This window comes from Oncorhynchus mykiss, chromosome 5, assembly GCF_057628025.1.
Source record: "Oncorhynchus mykiss isolate SJ-2025 chromosome 5, ASM5762802v1, whole genome shotgun sequence".
NCBI classification, from domain to species: Eukaryota; Metazoa; Chordata; class Actinopteri; order Salmoniformes; family Salmonidae; genus Oncorhynchus; species Oncorhynchus mykiss.
The window spans coordinates 78,861,564-78,882,500 of record NC_143026.1 but is presented as its reverse complement, the minus strand read 5'-3'; the positions used below and the strand labels follow the sequence as shown (position 1 = coordinate 78,882,500).

At 42.8% G+C, this 20,937-nt stretch overlaps 1 protein-coding gene across 2 annotated transcripts in view; it reads left to right on the top strand.

Annotated features, from left to right (window-relative positions):
- LOC110524600 (transforming growth factor beta receptor type 3) overlaps positions 1–20,937 on the top strand; it is a 134,551-nt gene that overhangs the window by 35,764 nt on the left and 77,850 nt on the right. For both annotated transcript variants that reach the window (XM_021604412.3, XM_021604413.3), the window contains exon 3: positions 392–579. In XM_021604412.3, the coding sequence (XP_021460087.3) occupies positions 392–579 (188 nt within the window). The remainder of the gene's footprint in view (positions 1–391; positions 580–20,937) is intronic.

Sequence of the window (20,937 nt, the reverse complement as noted above, 5' to 3'; positions counted from 1 at the left end):
AAGTAGTGAGCTTTGTGCCCAGACAATGTGCGCAGACACTGTTTTATTTTGCTATGCCCAATTTAAATAATGATTATGTCACTCATTATAGTTGCATGCTGACACTTTATTTGCCCTCATCATTCATAACTTGTTCATCAGAGAATTGCTGATTCATACGCTATCTATTTATGGACAGTCTATAAATGATTTACATAAACTTATAACTTACTAATCAACTTATCATATAAAGTGTTCTCCAGTTATTTGGACTGAAGCTGCAGTGTGGAACACTTTTTACCTCTGTGCTGTTGACTTTTTAAATGAAGATTCTCTAGCTTCACACTGGGGATCTTGGATTCTCGAAAAACCATTTCATGGATTCCACTCATCTCATTCTTCTCCCCGCCAGGTCCGTTGTCTCGTAGCCCGTGTGAGTTGCTGCCAATAGGTGTAGGCCACCCGGTGCAGGCTCTGCTGAAGAGCTTCACGGCCCTGTCAGGCTGTGCCTCCCGTGGAACCACGGGTCTACCACAGGAGGTTCACATCATCAACCTGAGAGGCAGCAGCCCTGAGGGGTCAAACGGCACACATCCAGAGGTCAGTCACCTGTATATATTATAACCACCTATATATAATGTATATAATATGATGGACCAGAGGATACACCTGACCAGAGGTCAGTCACTCACCTGGCTGAGCCAGCCCAGAACACCCACACCTCATATACTGTTTCACACCATCATGCCAAACTCAACCGCACTGTGCAGGCTCAGATATGTCCAATCCAGCATGGTACCAGCAACTATGGTGGGTGCATAACTAGGCCACAGCTCGGCATGGCTCAGCAGTGTACAAACTACTAGAGAATATTAATTGGTGTGAGATAGAAATAGCATACCAGGAGTTTTACTATGACTTTGGCAGTGCATGGCTGGACAAACCAAGTCTCAGGCCCTGGGAAGGAACATTTTAAAGGCCCGCCTTTTGGCATCAACGACAACATTTTGCAGTTTTCAAGCCTATTTCTTTATTTTATATATATTTTTTTTTTGTGAATTTTACCTGGCAACCTTGGCTAGCGCGCACTGCGCCCGGCCCCACACAGGAGTCGCTGGTGCGCGATGAGACAAGGAGATCCCTACCGACCAATCCCTCCCTAACCCGGACGACGCTAGGCCAATTGTGCGTCGCCCCACAGACCTCCCGGTCGCGGCCGGTTACGACAGAGCCTGGGCGCGAACCCAGGGACTCTGATGGCACAGCTGGCGCTGCAGTACAGCGCCCTTAACCACTGCGCCACCCGGGAGGCCTTTCAAGCCTGCAATTCTACACACCTCTGTTTGGGTAAAAAGCTGAGGGCCTAGAGAAATGTATCTGCTCTCAAATTCATAGACAGAGCTATATTTATTTATTTTTGATCTACCCCCTGCAGTACCTCAGCAGACCCCACTTTGAGAACCCCAGCTGTAGACTGTAGAGTCTCACTCTATCCACACCTGTATATACTGTTATACAGTGACTGTAACCCACAGTGCACTACTCTGTCAGACAGTTAAATATCCAACATGCTCCCAGCATACTGTTTCTACCATAACATAAACATTGATGTCAACAAAAATGCTGGTGTCATTTTGAGTTAAGTGGCCTCAGCAGATGAGCACATAAAAAAAAAATGTCACCTCCTCCTAGTGATAACTCAATCAGTATCGTTCCATGTGCAGTGTGCCACCCTAAGAAAGTACATAACAGTGTGGGTTGACTTTCACCTTTCAACAGCTCCATACCAAGTTAATGGATGCTATAATTACTGGTAGGCCTCTCTGGCTGTGAGCTGGGGAGACTCAAGCACTTTCTGGGGAGTGCTGCATAATTAAAAAAACTTTGTCTTTGCTGAGCAGCAGGGCTGGAGATTAATGTTATTAACAAAAGATAGTGGATGCCCTCTTATCACGTTGTACTCGTCCCAAGAATAACAGCAGCTTTAACTGAGGAGGTGGTGGGCGGTTGTTGCTCAATTTAGGGGAGATTTTACCATACACACTAGTTAGATGTTATCAGCCAAGCAGATCTTAGGCTGCAGGCAACCAATCTGAATGCTGTTCTTGACCCTGAGTCATTAAAGACAATAGGCCAAAGAACCTTACATGACCTTTCTTGTGATTTATGCATTAGAGGGCAGGGTCATGGTCATTAGAGCACACTGTTGAAAAATGTGTTTTTTTTTAAACAAAAAAAAAACAATCATTTTTCATAGGATAGGTGGTACCTCCCGGTTTCACTCCATTTTCTTATTTTTGTGTGCCTATTGATTGAACACTACCCAGGCTTTGGTTATTTGTGTAAAGATGGATGGCTCTCCTGTCTCTCACCACTCTGCACACAGGCCCCCTCTCCATGTGAGCAGCTCCTTCCACAGAGTATCTGTAGAGTACAATAGAGAACACTGTGTCTGTAGAGTATAGTATGATGGCACTGACAGACATGGCAGCTCTATCTCTTAAGCAACTTTGCAGTGTTTCATTCTTTTGTGTGTCATTTCTTACATTATTAGCCCAGAACAGTTTTTGTGTTATTCCATACAGCCGGAAATAACTTTTGGATATCAGAGTGGCAGTAACTCACCAGCATTATGACCAGGAATACGACTTCCCAAATTGGATCCTTTGTTCGCACCCCCCAGGGCAATTTAACTTATCCTAGAGGCTGCTCCAAAACCTGCCGGCGGAAAAGAGGTATTTGGAGTGGACTTCTAGTCCGACTCAGGAGGCGGGCACACCATCCTCCGCTTCCGAGTATGTTACTCGCTAATGTTCAATCTCTGGACAATAAAGTTGATGAGCTCAGGTTGAGGATCTCCTTCTAGAGAGACATCAGGGACTGTAACATACTCTGTTTCACGGAATCATATATCATATTTCACGGATATACTGTCCCTGTCCATATGGTCATCTGGGTTCTCAGTGCATTGCACAGACAGGAATTAAGAACTCTCCAGGAAGAAGAAGGGTGGTGGTGTATGTTTCATGATTAACCATTCATGGTTTGATTGTGATAACGTATAAAAACACAAGTCCTTTTGTTCACCCGACCTAGAATACCTCACAATCAAATGCTGACCAAATTACCTCCCAAGAGAATTATCTTCAGTTATAGTCACAGCCATGTATATTCATCCTCAAGCCGATACCACGACGGCCCTCAAGAAACTACCCTGGACTTTATGCAAACTGGAAACCACATATCTTGAGGCTGTATTTATTGTATCTGGGGACTTTAATAAATGCAAATTTGAGGAAACGCTACTGAAGTTCTATCAACACATTGACTGTAGTACTCATGCTGGGAAAACACTCAACCACTGTTGTTCTCTCTTCCGGGATCCCTACAAGGTCCTCCCCCACCCTCCCTTTGGCAAATCAGATCCCAACTCCATTTTGCTCCTCACTTACTATAGACAGAAACTCAAACAGGATGTACCTGTGTTAAGGTATATTCAACGCTATTCTGATCAATAGGAATTCATGCTTCAAGATTGTTTTGATCACTCGTACTGGGATATGTTCCGGGTCGCCTCGGAGAATAACATTGATGTATACACGGACACGGTGACGGAGTTCATCAGGAAGTGTATAGGGGATGTTGTTCCCACTGTGACTGTTAAAACCTTCCCAAACTAGAAACTGTGGATAGACGGCAGCATTCGCGCTAAACTAAAAGCACAAACCACTGCATTTAACCATGGCAAGGTGACTGGGAATATGGTCAAAATACAAACAGTGTAGTTATTCCCTCCGTAAGGCAATCAAACAGGCAAAACGTCAGTACAGAGACAAGGTGGAGTTGCAATTCAACGCCTCAGACATGAGACATGTGGCAGGGTCTACAGACAATTCCGGACTACAAAGGGAAAACCAGCCACGTCACGGACACTGACGTCTTGCTCCCGGACAAGTTAAGCACCTTCTTCGTCTGCTTTGAGGATAACACATTGCCATCAATGCGGCCCGCTCCCAAGGACTGTGGGCTCTTGTTCTCTGTGGCCGACATGAGTAAGACATTTAAGTGTGTTAAACCCTCGCAAGGTTGCCGGCCCCAGACGGCATCCCTAGCCGCAAGCATTTCATTACACCCGCAATAACATCTGCTAAATAATTTTATGTGACCAAAAATAGTAGAGAACACTCTATCTGTAGAGTACAGTAGAGAACACTGTATCTGTAGAGTACAGTAGAGAATACTGTATCTGTAGAGTATAGTAGAGAACACTGTCTGTAGAGTACAGTAGAGAACACTGTGTCTGTAGAGTATAGTAGATAGCACTGTATCTGTAGAGTACAGTAGAGAACACTGTATCTGTAGAGTACAGTAGAGAACACTGTGTCTGTAGAGTACAGTAGAGAACACTGTGTCTGTAGAGTACAGTAGAGAACACTGTATCTGTAGAGTACAGTAGAGAACACTGTGTCTGTAGAGTATAGTAGATAGCACTGTATCTGTAGAGAACACTGTATCTGTAGAGTATAGTAGAGAACATTATCTGTAGAGTACAGTAGAGAACACTGTATCTGTAGAGTACAGTAGAGAACACTGTATCTGTAGAGTACAGTAGAGAACACTGTGTCTGTAGAGTATAGTAGATAGCACTGTATCTGTAGAGAACACTGTATCTGTAGAGTATAGTAGAGAACATTATCTGTAGAGTACAGTAGAGAACACTGTATCTGTAGAGTACAGTAGAGAATACTGTATCTGTAGAGTATAGTAGAGAACACTGTCTGTAGAGTACAGTAGAGAACACTGTGTCTGTAGAGTATAGTAGATAGCACTGTATCTGTAGAGTACAGTAGAGAACACTGTATCTGTAGAGTACAGTAGAGAACACTGTGTCTGTAGAGTACAGTAGAGAACACTGTGTCTGTAGAGTATAGTAGAGAACATTATCTGTAGAGTACAGTAGAGAACACTGTGTCTGTAGAGTATAGTAGATAGCACTGTATCTGTAGCATCTATCCCCTGCCCCCATTATAATCAGGGGCCCAGCAAATGGCGTCCGTTCCTTCCCTCCTGGTGCCGACAGGAAGCCAAAGAAAGGCTTGATGGCCAAAACAACGTAGCAGAAGATTGTAAACATCCGTGGGAGATCAGATTGTTGTTGGAGGGCTCTCCCCTGCGTCCCAAATTACACCCTATTCCCCTTCATATTGCACTGCTTAGTAGTGCACTATATAGGAAATAGGATGTAATTTATATATTAATATTAATATATTAATGGATGTGCAAACCCTTTACCCTGGCATCTGCACTTCTTCACAATGTGAGGAGAGAAAAAAGTAGGCTGTCATCACATTCTTTTATTGCTCAAAATAACATCCCAGCATATTCAAGAGAGGCTTAGCAGTAAATAATTGTTTTAATAACGTCAACTAAAGAAGACACTCAATACTGTTGCACCTGAATCCTGATAGTTGTAGTGTGTGCCAGCTGCCTATAGGCGTGAACCCTTCTCTCTTTCAAGGGTTACAGTACAGGTGTTGGATCTTAATTTGACCAGTATTGTTGTTGCAAAATAATCCTGCAGCAATAGGATTTTAACGTTTAGTCTATAATGTTGTTTGATCGCAACAAAAGTGTGATCAAATGAAGATCCAACATCTGTATATCAGACTATTGAATGGCAAGAACCTCTGTATGCATGAACATTTTCTCTACCATAAGTCATGGGAGTCAAATGTCTCTGTGTAGACTACGGACTGAAGGATGTGCTTGTGCTGTGTCAGGATATTTAAGTGGCCCACTCCCTACCCCATCAGTCATGGTAGTGTGAAAAGCAGCATGTCTCGGCCTGCACTGGAGATTTCATTGCTGAGTTAGGCAGACATAAATGTTGCTAAGGCCTGATGCATAGACAAGAACAGAAACTGGGTGTAAGGCAGGGTGTGTTATGTTGAGTCAGTATGCAAATAAAGACATCACTCTGGTGATTGTATCATAACACCTTAGTGTGCCTTGCAGAGATGTTTTTACTCAACCTTTATTTTAACAGACATATTGCAAATGCGCCCTGTACATACAACATAAATATACACATTATACCAAACCTATATACAATACCAGTCAAAAGTTTGGACACACCTACTTATTCCAGAGGTTTTCTTTATTTTACTATTTTATATGTTGTAGAATAATAGTGAAGACATCAAAACTATGAAATTATACATATGGAATCATGTAGCAACCAAAAAAGTGTTTTATATTTGAGATTCTTCAAGGTAGCCACCCTTTGCCTTGGTGACAGTTTTGCAGACTCTTGGCATTCTCTCAACCAGCTTCACCTGGAATGCTTTTCTAACAGTCTTGAAGTAGTTCCCACATATGCTGAGCAATTGTTGGCTGCTTTTCCTTCATTCTGCAGTCCAACTCATCCCAAACCATCTCAATTGGGTTGAGGTCGGGTGATTGTGGAGGCCAGGTCATCCGATGCTGCACTCCATCACTCTCCTTCTTGGTCATATAGCCTTTACACAGCCTAGAGGTGTGTTGGAATGAGTAGGTGTGTCCAAACTTTTGACTGGTACTGAACACATTAAAATACAAAAACACTGTCATGGGAAGCACAATAAAACATCACAGATGTAGATAGGACTTTTGCCTATGCTGAAAACATATTCTAAAGGTAAATTATTTAATGAAAGGTCTCCTTTGAAACATATTGTATCAACACATTTCCCAAGAAGGATCGAGAGCGATGTTGGACAATAGAACACCATAGTATGAACACAATCTAACAGAACACATTGAAGTAATTTTCACAATGAAAAGGAATGCATGCAGCAAAGTTAAGTCTGAGTGATGCCATACCTGTCATTACTACACATCCAAAGCATGTACTGTTCTGATTGCTCTCCTTTGGCTTACATATCTTTGTTCTGTAGAAGAAGAACCTTGCAAAGAACGGAGATATCCTGCCGCTTTCGAATAAGAGCTGCAACATATACACTTAGTGTACAAAACATTATGAACACACACACGAGAGAGAGGGAGAGTATGTTTCTGTAGTGTATTCAGACAGTACATGAGACCACAGAAAACACCTGAAGACAAGTCAAACCCTCCCCTAACCCGGATGATGCTGGGCCAATTGTGCGCCACCCTATGGAACTCCCGATCACATACGGTTGTAATACAGCCCAGGATTGAACCAGGGTCTGTAGTGACACCTCTAGCACTGCCATGCAGTGCCTTAGACCACTGCGCCACTCTAATCACCAGCCTAATGATATCTTTGTCTGTTGTTTTACAGGGTCAGCCATTTAGTACTACAGCACCCCTGGAGCAAAGTAGTGCACTAGGTAGGGATAGGGGGCCATAATAGGGAAACCAAGGCCTCTCTTGGTGCTCTTCATGCTGAGCAATCAGAATAAATACATGAGAGTTTAGCTGTCCAAAACCTGCAATTATTTTCTCTTTATTGACCTCTCCTGCTTGGTGTTACCGCCCAAATAACAACTTCAATTACTGTCATCTAATTCTGCTTGGGAGGTACAGAGTCCATGAGCACATAGTCCAAAGCACACATTCTGTTCCCTAAGGATAGCTGTCATGGCTTATGTCGACATTTCAGAGTGGGCTTGTTTTCCTCGTGAAATTCTCCTATGTAATATATCTCATGTTTTGTTTGTCATTCTGGCCAGTGTTAATGTTTTTCTGACTTTGTGTCATCTTCTGACTACATTAGTTGGACTGTAAATCAGACTAATAGATGGTATTTTATATAAGTGATGTCTTCCACTGAGGGAGGAAAATGTTCAAATGTCATGGGAAATGCTTATCATCATTGCAAAGAGTGCATTTCATTTCATGAGTTTCATTTCACATCATTGCGAATGTCACATGAATCCCCCTAAGCAGTTTGTTTTTGGCCAGTTCAAAGATGTGTCCCAACAACATATGTATGGATGATGATGATTTGCACACTCCGTTCTGTCAATGAACAATTGGTGGGTTACTTACCAGATAGAATGGAAAGTGCTGAACTGTTCTAGAAGAATCCTGTTTGTTAGAAATATCCTAGATTGTCTGTGTAACATAATTAGTATTTGTCTATTTACCTGGCCTTCTCCACCGACCCCTCCAAACCCTGTCCTTGGCTGAAGAAAGCCCTCCGTCTCAGGCAGAGACTACTACTACTACTACTACCAAAGTGTTTCACACCATAAAACAATAAAATAAAATAATTAACAAAGAAACAAGGGAGGAATGAGAATTAAAATTGTTTTCATTTTCAACCTAGAATTTTGAATGGTCAACAGTGCCATGCCAGAGGATCTCAGACTGCATCCTGGCTCGTAGGGAGATAAAAGATCAAGGATATAGGATGGGCTAAACCAAGCCGAGCCTTAAACGTGATTAATACAATTTCAAAATCTATTCTAAAAGTGACTTGGAACCAGTGTAGCTACAATAGGTGCGATAAGGTTACATTTCCTGGTGCCTGGTTAAAAGCCGAGCTGCAGTATTTTGAACTAACTGTACTGACCAATGATGGAGAGATTTCTGACTGAGACAGGTATACAAACAGTTACAGTAATCTAGGTTTGAGGAAATACGTTTCTCCAGATCAGTGACTTTAGCTATATTTTTTAAATGATAAAAGCAGGACAACCTTCTTTACATGCAGCTTGAGGTTTAGGTCAGGGTCAAAGAAGACACCAAGGTTTCTGGCCGTAGGCTTTATCTTGGTAGACAACTGACCAAGGTTATTTACAATCTGAGATAGTGATAAGTTGGCCCTGCACCGGTTCTCCCTGTGACCGTAGGTGGGTGTCTCTGGAGATAAACTTCCACTAACTAAACCAATCCTGATCCTTGACATTATAATGGCTGACCTTCCTACAGTACCTGAAACGGGGGTCCAGATGTGCCCATCTGGATATTCAGTAGTCTCAGCCTGCGTCCCAAATGCCAGCCTATTCCTTTTAAAGTGGACTACTTTTGATCATAGCATATGGACCCTGGTCAAAAGTAGTGCACTATATAGGCCTAGGGATTAAGGTGCCATTTGGGACACAGGTTCTGCCTCTGTGTAGCCTTCCCTCGTCCCTCGTCCTTCAGTCTTCCACCCAGGCAGAGAACAGGGTTTGGCTTCACCACGTACAAAGGCTGTCATAGACACATAAACAGGCTGCCCATGACACGTACACAGGCTGCCCATGACACACGTACACAGCCTGCCCATGACACGTACACAGGCTGCCCATGACACGTACACAGGCTGCCCATGACACATAAACAGGCTGCCCATGACACATAAACAGGCTGCCCATGACACGTACACAGGCTGCCCATGACACGTACACAGGCTGCCCATGACACGTACACAGGCTGCCCATGACACGTACACAGGCTGCCCATGACACGTACACTACCTGCCATGACACGTACACAAATTGCCTGTGATCATAACCTTCAGTGGCAGATGGAGGGGATACTCAGACACACAAACATTTCACTGGACACCTGATTTTCTAACTAGTCTAGTCTGCCTCCGCTCTTGTTACCAACATCCACTCTGTAAGCCTAGAGGGGGGTGGAAAGTTGCCTGAACAAAATAATTGTAGTCAGGCATCTCCTGTCTTCTTGAGGTAACATGGCCTACTGGCCTCCGTATTGAGACAAACACGAGGGAAAGATTGCTAATACCAACATTCAAATCCATTTCATTCAGTCCTTTCACGGGGCATGCTAATTCATTACCCTCCGCTCTACGTAATGAGTTTTTCCCTCTGTTTGCTTTGGAGTGTGTGTTGGATGCTTGTTGTTGTCAGAGTCAGTACAGAGGTAGCGGTTCAGTCAGGGCAGTCAGTGATTATGGAGAGTTGTTTTCCCCAGTCTCTTCTCTGCCTCATGTTGGAAGAGGGAGTGGCGACTGGCCCGTAGAACGGACTGTGTGTGTGGTGTGTTTTGATGTTTACAGTGGATTGGCCTGCAACACAAGCAGGGGTCTGTGGCCTGCTCTGGCTGGGACTGTCTTCTCTGGCTGGGCTGTTTGGGCTCAGGGGTCGATGTGGAACATGTCCTTTTCTGTTTTGAACTGACTGTGCAGCAGCCAGGGACTGCTTTTTCAATTGAACTGACCTATCAAGTCAAGTACACAGCTATGTCCACATACAGAGTTCCCTCCAAACCCAACTTCCACCCATTAGTAACACCTTGTCTGTATAGACAATACACCTCCAACGTGCACCTTCAAGTTCCACTGTCTACACAGGGGAATTGATGGAACATAAGATCCATATAAAACCATGGTCTTCCATACTTCCATACATCCATACATCCATACAGTCAGGCCTATTTGTAACTGTTTCTCAAAAGTATTATTCTAATTGGACATTGGTATAGTTCAAAATATTACTGTTAATAGGTTTAGTTGCATGAGTCAGTGTTGTTATCAGGATGTGGTCCATGATATGTCTATCCTGATAAGCATGCCGAGACATACATCTGGTTTCCATGGTTACAGGGAGGGGCTAATAGGAAGGAGGATAGGGAGCAGGAAGAGGAAGAGGTTGTACACCAGGGGTCTCCAACAGGTCGATTGTGAGCTACCTATGATTAGCTTGCCAAACAATTCTAAAGGACATGCAATTTTCATGTGTTCCATCACAAACTGTCATAAACAAATCTCACAAGTACAGACACCACAAGCTCCCAGCTTCTATTTAATCAATGCAATATTGACATTGATGTACACACATACACAACACACACACACCAGTTGCATTCTGTCAGGCCTGACCCTCAAATGCTTTTTGAGTTCTTCCACGTTTTCACTACAGAAGTGAGAGAAATTAATAGTTTAAATGCCTTTTATGCTCGCTGGTTGGGATATGTACGTACAGTCACTGGGGACGACGTCATCGATGCACTTATTGATGAATCCGATGACTGAGGTGGTGTAGCCATGGGATGAATCCCTGAAAATCCTGTAGTGTAGCATCTGCGTCATCTGACCATTTCCGTGTTGAGCGAGTCACTGGTACTTCCTGCTTTAGTTTTTGCTTGTAAGCAGGAATCAGGATGATAGAATTATGGCCAGATTTGCCAAATGGAGGGCGGGGGAGAGCTTTGTATGCATCTCTATGTGTGGAGTAAAGGTGGTCTAGGAGTTTTGTCTCCTGGTTGCACATGTGACATGCTGGTAAAAATGTGGAAAAACTGATTGAAGTTTGCCAGCATTAAAGTCCCCGGCCACTAGGAGTGCTGCTTTTGGGTGAGCATTTTCTTCTTTGCTTATGGCCTTAAAGAGTTGGTTGAGAGCGGTTTTAGTGCCAGCTAAAACAGATAAGAACTCTCTTGGTAGATAATGTGGTCTACAGCTTATCATGAGGTACTCTACCTCAGGCGAGCTATACCTCTAGACTTCTTTAATATTAAACATAGCGCACCAGCTGTTATTGACAAATAGACACACACCCCCACCCCACGTCTTACCAGAGGTAGCGTCTCTGTTCTGCTAGTTTATGGAAAATCTCACTATCTCTATATTGTCCGTATCTTTGTTCAGCCACGTCTCGGTGAACCATAAGATGTTACAGTTTTTAATGTCCCGTTGGTAGGATAATCTTAATTGCTGGTCATCAATTTTATTTTCCAATGATTGCACGTTAACAAGAAGAACAGATGGCAGTGGGAGTTTACTCTCTTGCCTCCGGATTCTCATAAGGCAGCCCAATCTGCGTGTCACGGTTGTTGTGAGAAATGGACAAATGCGCAGCGGATGTTGAGTTCCACATATTTAATTCAAAGAGAAACTTAAACAAAACAAAATATATCAATAAACGAACAACTAAACGTGACTACATGGTGCACAAACACAAGACAATATCCCACAAACACAGGTGGGAGAAATATCTATTTAAATATGATCCCCAATTAGAGACAACGATTACAAGCTGCCTCTAATTGGGAATCATACAAAACACCAACATAGAAAATATAAACTAGAACACAACATAGAAATTATAAACTAGAATACCCCCTAGTCATGCCCTGCCCTACTACGCCATAGAGAAACAAGGGCTCTCTATGGTCAGGACGTGACACTGCAACTTATTTTCCGGGCATCTTTTCTTCTCGCAAAAGGTGTGGTCTGGGCCTGTTCCAGTGAAAGCAGGATATCCTTCTCGTCAGACTCATTAAAGGATAAAGTTTCTTCCAGTCCGTGGGGAGTAATCGCTTTTCTGATGTCCAGATGTTATTTTCTGTCATAAGAGACGGTAGCAGCAACATTATGTACACAATAAGTACAAAAATAAGTTACACAAAACACAAAAAAAGAACAATATCGCACAATGTTTTGAGAGAATTGAAAACGTCAGTACCCCATCCACTTAAACAAATCTGACAGAGATCTGGGTCTGAGATGTCACAGCTTTCTTCTGTTGAAGGAGAGGCGGACCAAAACGCAGCGTGGTTATTGTGATACATCTTTAGTAAAGATGAAAATAGAACAATATACAAAAACAAGAAATGTGAAAAACCGAAAACAGCCCTATCTGGTGTAACAAACACAAAGACAGGAACAATCACCCACAAAACCCAACACCAAACAGGCTACCTAAAGACAATGACTAACACCTGCCTCTGATTGAGAACCATATCAAGCCCAAACACAGAAACAGACAAACAAGACATCCAACATAGAATGCCCACTCAGATCACACCCTGACCAAACAAAACATAGAACATACAAAGCAAACTATGGTCAGGGTGTGACATGAGATCTGGTTCTGAGATCTAGGTCTGAGTTCTGGGTCTGCATAATTCCCTCCTTGATGGAGCGTTGTTTTCCTCTGCATCCCCTCATTCTCCTGCCAGCCTACCTTATCGCAACCTGATTACTATCATCCCCTCATTCCCCTGCCAGCCGACATAATCACAACCTGATTACTATCATCCCCTCATTCCCCTGCCAGCCTACATAACCACAACCTGATTACTATCATCCCCTCATTTCCCTGCCAGCCGACATAATCACAACCTGATTACTATCATCCCCTCATTCCCCTGCCAGACTACATAATCACAACTTGATTAGTATCATCCCCTCATTCCCCTGCCAGCCGACATAATCATCACATGATTACTATCATCCGCTCATTCCACTGCCAGCCTACATAATCACAACCTGATTACTATCATCCCCTCTTTCCACTGCCAGCCTACATAATCACAGCCTGATTACTATCATCCCCTCATTCCCCTGCCAGCCTACATAATCACAACCTGATTACTATCATCCCCTCATTCCCCTGCCAGCCGACATAATCACAACCTGATTACTATCATCCCCTCATTCCACTGCCAGCCTACATAATCACAGCCTGATTACTATCATCCCCTCATTCCCCTGCCAGCCTACATTATCACAACCTGATTACTATCATCCCCCCATTCCCCTGCCAGCCTACATAATCACAACCTGATTACTATCATCCCCTCATTCCACTGCCAGCCTACATAATCACAACCTGATTACTATCATCCCCTCATTCCCCTGCCAGCCTACATAATCACAACCTGATTACTATCATCCCCTCATTCCCCTGCCAGCCGACATAATCACAACCTGATTACTATCATCCCCTCATTCCACTGCCAGCCTACATAATCACAACCTGATTAATATCATCCCCTCATTCCACTGCCAGCCTACATAATCACAGCCTGATTACTATCATCCCATGAAGAAATATCTACCCCTGACATCTTATCTGCCTGCTGGGCCCATTTTAGATCTGTGTGTGTGTGTGACCTCGGGTTGGAAGCAGACTGATTAGCATCACTGTGTAGTGGAGAGGCTCCAGGTAGTGGCCCCATCGGCCCTCAGATCAGCAGGGGGACAGCCGGTGGGGTGCTGATAAGATCAGTCAACAGGATTCCTTTTCCCCGGCAGCCCTCTGAGCAACTCCTCTCCTCTAGCCTGTCCTAACTACTATCTACTCCCACAGAGAGTTCTGCCCTCTTTCTGTCTGAGCAGCGATCCAGAAAGAACCAAGATACAGACAACACAAACACACGCATGTACACACACACCTATCTGATAAAGCTAGAGCTTAATGTTCATGGATTAGTTCCAGGCAATGCAAGGCTTTTCCAACAGCCTTGTCTTTTCGGCTCTCATCTAGTGCTGTCTGTCTGCTGTAGAGGAGTGATGATGGTGTTGCTGAGCATCCTGTTTTGAGCATGCCGCAACATGTTTCCCCAGGCCTAGTTATAGAATATGGCAAGGCACCGTATGGTGATATACTGTAGTCACGACCAAAATTATTGGCACCCTTGATAAAGATGAGGCAAAAAAAGACAATAAAATAAATAATTCAAATAATGAGCTGGCACCCTCCCTTTGCAAGGATAACAGCACTGAGCCTTTAAAAAAATATATGATTGGAGAAGACATTGGGACGGATCTTTCCTCGATACATAATCTTTCTGGATCCTTGATATTTCTTGTCTGTTCTTATGGACTGCCCTTTTCAATTCAAACCACAGGTTTTTAGTGGGGTTTAATTCTGGAGACTGAGACGGCCATTGCAAAATGTTGAGTTTGTGGTCAATTAACCATTTCTTTGTGGATTTTTATATGTGCTTGGGGTTATTATCTTGCTGGAAGATCCACTTGTGGCAAAGTTTCAGCCTCCTAACAGGCAACCAGGTTTTTTGCTAAAAATGTCCCCTACTGAGTGAAGTTCATGATGCCATTGACCTTAACAAGGACCCCAGGACCAGTGGAGGCAAAATAGCCCCATAACATCAAAGATCCAACACCATATTTTACAGTAGGTATGAGGTACTTTTCTGTATATGCAGACGCCAAACCTATTTTTTCCCCCATTCTTTATCAAGGGTGCCAATAATTTTGCCCGTTTGCGTGGCCAAAAAGCTCTATTTAAATTTGAGCTATTGTATTAGTATAAAATAATCATATACACTGTATTTCTGATCAATTTGATGTTATTTTAATGGACAAAAAAAATTGCTTTTCTTTTAAAAACAAGGACATTTCTAAGTGACCCCAAACTTTTGAACGGTAGTGTATATATATATATATACACATTCACTTAGATTGGAATAATGGATTGTGATTAAATAAATAAAAGCTGAAATAAATCATTCTCTATACTATTAATCTGACATTTCACATTCTTAAAATAAAGTGGTGATCCTAACTGACCTAAGACAGGGGATTTTGTGGACTTGTGGTGGTCTAAAATGTACTTTCTGAGGTCTTGGCTGATTTCTTTTGATTTTCCCATGATGTCAAGCAAAGAGGCACTGAGTTTGAAGGTAGGCCTTGAAATACATCCACAGGTACACCTCCAATGGACTCAAATGATGACAATTAGCCTATCAGAAGTTTCTAAAGCCATGACATAATTGTCTGGAATTTTCCATGCTGTTTAAAAGCACAGTCAACTTAGTGTATGTAAACTTCTGACCCATTGGGATTGTGATACTTATCATACCTTAATAAGTTAAATAATCTGTCTGTAAACAATTTGTCAATTTGTTATGCACAAAGTAGATGTCCTAACCGACTTGCCAAAACTATAGTTTGTTAACAAGACATTTGTGGAGTGGTTGAAAACAAGTTTTAATGACTCCAACCTAAGTGTATGTAAACTTCCCACTTCAACTGCAGCTCAGAATTTAAATTATTTATTTTATACAGTCTTTTTTGCTTATCTTTATGAAGGGTGCCAATAATTCCAGTTGTGACTTTATACAATACATCAACCCAGTTACAAAGGGCTACCAAGTGGTACTGTATAAAATGATCCATCATATAGGCAGCTGCTCCAACTAACTGTGTTTCTGTTGTAACAAAGTGCCTGCTGATTTCATGCTGAAGTTGATTGACCATTATTATCATTTAACAGGGGAGGGAGGGATGTAGAATATTTTGATAGATTAGTGTTACTGGCCGGCCAATCGAAAGGATGTTTTGAGTTAGCACTGAGTCACTGAGGACTTTCAGAGGCATAATTAGTTCTGTCAATAAAGGAAAACACCCTGTTCCTGGTTTTTGCAGCCAGGGCTGCTGAAAGCTGGTGTTGTATGTGTGTGTGTAAGTGGGTCCCTGTGCGTGTGATAGTGTCAGGTCTGACTGACTGGATGGAGGTGTAGAGAGAGGTCTCTGACAGCTGTGTTGTAGTACTGGGTTACAGACAGCTTATTACCAAGGGGCTGTGCATACATTGGTTATGAACATTTCACTCTACTATGCTGGGGTATTATGCAAGCTTGGTCGCAAAACATCATTTACTTGGGCCTGAAAGGTCATGCAATTGTGTTCAGAATGCTTGTTCAGGCGGCTGGCCAAATGCCTTGAATCATGGTGTAGTTATTATTGTCTGACGGTGTGGTATGTCTCACTTGGAATATGTTTTCGTCATACCTTAATACTGTAGATATCCACAGCCTTGTGTCTGTTTACAGCAGTTGGATCCTCCTCTCCTTGCGTGTTGTATCTGCATTTGTTGCTTATGTAGTAATTAACTCAGAGTTTTGTATTTAATGGAATCTTTTCCTTGTTTACGTCCGTATGCTCTGACCAGTCACGGTATGCCGCCTGGGACTGGCCTAGCATGCCGGGGCTGGCAGCAGCTGTGATCATGTGAGGGTTGTGTGAGGGGTTTGATGTTACCGTAACGTGATAGGTCCAGTCAAGCCCCTGTCCCTGGCCAGTCACTAGTATGGCTACGTCTCAAATGACACATATTTCCTACATAGCACACTAGTTTTGACCAGAGCCCAGGACCACCTAGGCTCTGGTCAAAATGTGTACACTATATAGGGAATAGGGTGCCATTTGGGACATAGCCCATGTGTCGTGGGCCTGGCTATGACTGTAATGGACCCTGGTCCCCCAAATCCCTGCACCAGCCTCCCCATCATCAATCAGGCTGGGCTTCCAGGATCTCCATAGGGCCTCTAGTCTGCACAGGTTCCTCTGGAGGGTGCGTGGCAGTCCCAACTCCCAGGTCCAGGGCCACCTAATAATATCTAGTAGTGCTGAATGATTAAGCTAAATGTAGTTTAAAATGATTTTTTTTTTTACAACTAATTGACCAACATCTGTTCAATTATTTGAATTCCATTTCTTTCGGGTTTTTTCTGTGAGATCAATGCTCACATTGCGTAGTTTCTCTAGAGATAAATCAGATCCAGCCTGAACTGTGCGATCTAGTAGGGAGTTGTAGTTTCCAACAGGCCAATATTCTACATAGTAATTAATGCGCAACGGATTATGGTCATTGTCATCTACTTGTCCAGTCTGTGTTTCTTTTATGCCTGCTACAGAAGACAGAATAATGTGTCACTGTGAGGTGGCATAGAGAGCAGCTGTTGCTTCACGAGGTGTCTCTACCTGAAAATACATGATCTAAGTGATTGATAGTTGTTATTCGGCAGTCATAAAAGTATGCCTTATTTACTTTAAAGAACTACAACATTTAGATTTTTGTCAGACAGCACAGGCAGCAGCTCTATAGAGATGAGATGTTGACTTGGAATGAAATAATAAAGTCATCAAATAAAACAAATGTAAAATACACAACAGCTGAAATATTGTATTAAAGTAAAGTAATGAGAATAAATTATGGTTAATAAGTGATAAGGCGTAATGGGCAGTTACTACCATCATGGGACTTTTATGAATTGTTTTATTCTGTGTTGTTACATCATTTAACCCACATAATGCATAGTGCATTTCATGTTATTATTTTCTAATAATCTGACCAAAACCTAAAAAAAATTACAAATGACCTAGCACTACTATCTGGGCTTTGATCACTGGGGCCTCTGGTCCATTTCTCTTCACATCCTCCATGGGTTCCGGGCCCTGGGCCCTGCCTGCTTTGACATCTAAATCACATTACCGCAGGCTGAGGGGTGCAGAGTGACAATGGTTCTGGATGGAATCTGGATGGAATGCATCTCAGTCTCTCTGTGGGCAGATAGAGACACACAGTATCTGCTGCTCAGCTCTCCTCTGTCCTCTACACATCTGGCTGGTAAGAGTAGGAGAGGGGATGGGGAGTTGGCACTGGGACTGGCAGTGGGGACTGGGATTGGCACTGGGAGTGGGGACTGGGAGTGTGGACTAGGACTGGCAGTGGGAGTGGGGACTGGCAGTGGGAGTGGGGACTGGGACTGTCAGTGGGAGTGGGGACTGGGAGTGGGGACTGGGACTGGCAGTGGGAGTGGGGACTGGCAGTGGGAGTGGGAGTGGGCACTGGGAGTGGGAGTGGGGACTGGGACTGGCAGTGGGAGTGGGGACTGGCAGTTGGAGTGGGGACTGGGACTGGCAGTGGGAGTGGGGACTGGCAGTGGGAGTGGGGACTGGGAGTGGGAATGGGAAAGTGTCTGTGAGTTCCAGTGCATCCACAGCTGATAGATTGATATCACATTAACTCCCCCTTCCCACATTATAAGTGTGAAAGATCATGAGTTGATGCATTCCTCAGTTGATCTATAATGTCTGGAAGTTGACTGGCTAAATGGCCTCACAGGTCTTGTTCAGGTATTTCTACGTCAGTGACCCTCCCATGGGCGCATTCAGTCTGACATGAGAGAGTGTATCACAACACTGTTAATCTTATTATTTCACACTCTCTGGCACTACTTTTTCTTAACCTTTGCCATTTTGTCTCTGCGCAACTATGTTTATGCCTTTTCTTTCAGGTGACTCACTTTTGGAATTGTTTCTGTCTGCTTCTAAAATTCCACAACGCTCCCCCTTTCTCTGTCTCTCTCTCTCTCTCTCTCTCTCTGTCTGTCTGTCTGTCTGTCTGTCTGTCTGTCTTCTGTCTGTCTGTCTGTCTGTCTGTCTGTCTGTCTGTCTCTCTCCCTCTCCCTCTCCTCTCCCTCTCCTCTCCCTCTCCCTCTCCTCTCCTCTCCTCTCCTCTCCTCTCCTCTCCTCTCCTCTCCTCTCCTCTCCTCTCCTCTCCTCTCCTCTCCTCTCCTCTCCTCTCCTCTCCTCTCCTCTCCTCTCCTCTCCTCTCTCTCTGCCTGCTCAAAGCCAAGTCCTCTGGAGCCAGCTGTATATGAGAGCAGGTATGATTGCATCTGAGTTGCCTTGCGTTAGGTTATTCTCCCAGGAGGGATGGAGAGGCTTTTTCCAGAGTCTGGACAGAGGGGGAGGTTTAAGTAGATTAGATGCTCATCTACAATTTTCCACAAGGACAAACATGAAGAAAGGGGTGAGACAAAATGAGGGAGAGAAGCTATGCGAGACATACTTGTGGGGCTTTCGTCTCACTTGTTGTGTGACTGCGTGCGTGTGTGTGTGTGTGTAATTATGTGTGTGTCTGGCTCAGAGCGTCTCTGAGCCAACCCCCCTTGAAGTTAAGCGTTCTGTAATTTCTTCCATTCGTCTCTCTCAGAGGGCCTTTTTATTATGATTATTGCAGCATTTTTATGGCCCATATAGCTAAATACTCAAATTTGCTTTACCTCCTCTTCTCCCTCTCTTCCCCAGGGCATTATTCCTTTAGATCTGTGGGAGACTATGATCAAGAGGCTTTGAAGCCATGCCTATACTTTCTTTAGTACTAAATCCTCTGTCTCTAATATATTCTAATATGTCTGTCTCTAATATATTCTCTCTGTTGTGTGTCTCTAATATATTCTCTCTGTTGTTTCTCTCTCTAAACTATTCTCTTTACTGTGTCTCTCCCTAATATATTCTCTCAGTTGTGTGTGTCTCTCTAATATATTCTCTCTGCTGTGTCTCTAATATATTCTCTGCTGTGTCTCTCTTAATATATTATGCTGTCTCTCTCTAATATATTCTCTCAGTTGTGTGTCTCTCTCTAATATATTCTCTCTGTTTCTCTCTCTAATATATTATCTCTGCTGTGTCTCTAATATATTCTCTGCTGTGTCTCTCTAATATATTATGCTATGTCTCTCTCTAATATATTCTCTCAGTTGTGTGTCTCTCTCTAATATATTCTCTCTGCTGTGTCTGTAATATATTCTCTGCTGTGTCTCTCAAATATATTATCTCTGCTGTGTCTGTCTAATACATTCTCTCTGTTGTGTGCCTATCTAATATATTCTCTCTGTTGTGTCTCTGTCTAATATATTATCTCTGTTGTTTATATCTAAAATATTCTCTCTGCTGTGTCTCTCTCTAGTATATTCTCTCAGTTGTGTGTCTCTCTTTAATATATTCTCTCTGCTGTATCTCTCTAATATATTATCTGCTGTGTCTCTCTCTAAATATATCTCTGTGTCTCTCTCTGATATATTCTCTCTGCTGTGTGTCCCTCTAATATATTCTATGCTGTGTCTCTCTCTAATATAGTATCCCTGCTGTCTCTCTCTAATATGTTATTTGTTGTGTCTCTCTAATATATTATTTCTGCTGTGTCGCTCTCTTGAATATATTCTCTCTGCTGTTTCTCTCTCTAATATAGTATATTTGATGTCTCTCTCTCTAATATATTCTCTGCTGTCTCTCTAATACATTCTCTCTGTTGTGTGTCTCTCTAATAAATTCTTTATGCTGTGTCTCTCTCTGATATAATCTCTCTGTTGTGTCTCTCTAATATATTATCTCCTTAGTGTGTCTAATATATTCTCTCTACTGTGTCTCTGTCTAATATATTCTCTGCTGTGTCTCTCTCTAATATATTATGTCTGCTGTGTCTGTCTAATATATTCTCTGCTGTGTCTCTAATATATTCTTTGCTGTGTCTCTCTCTAATATATTATCTCCGTCTCTCTCTAATATATTATCTCTGCTGTGTCTGTCTCAAATATATGATCCTGTCTCTAATATATTATCTCTGTTGTGTCTCTCTCTAATATATTATCTCTGTTGTGTCTCTCTCTAATATATTATATCTGCTGTGTCTGTCTAATAAATTCTCTGCTGTGTCTCTAATA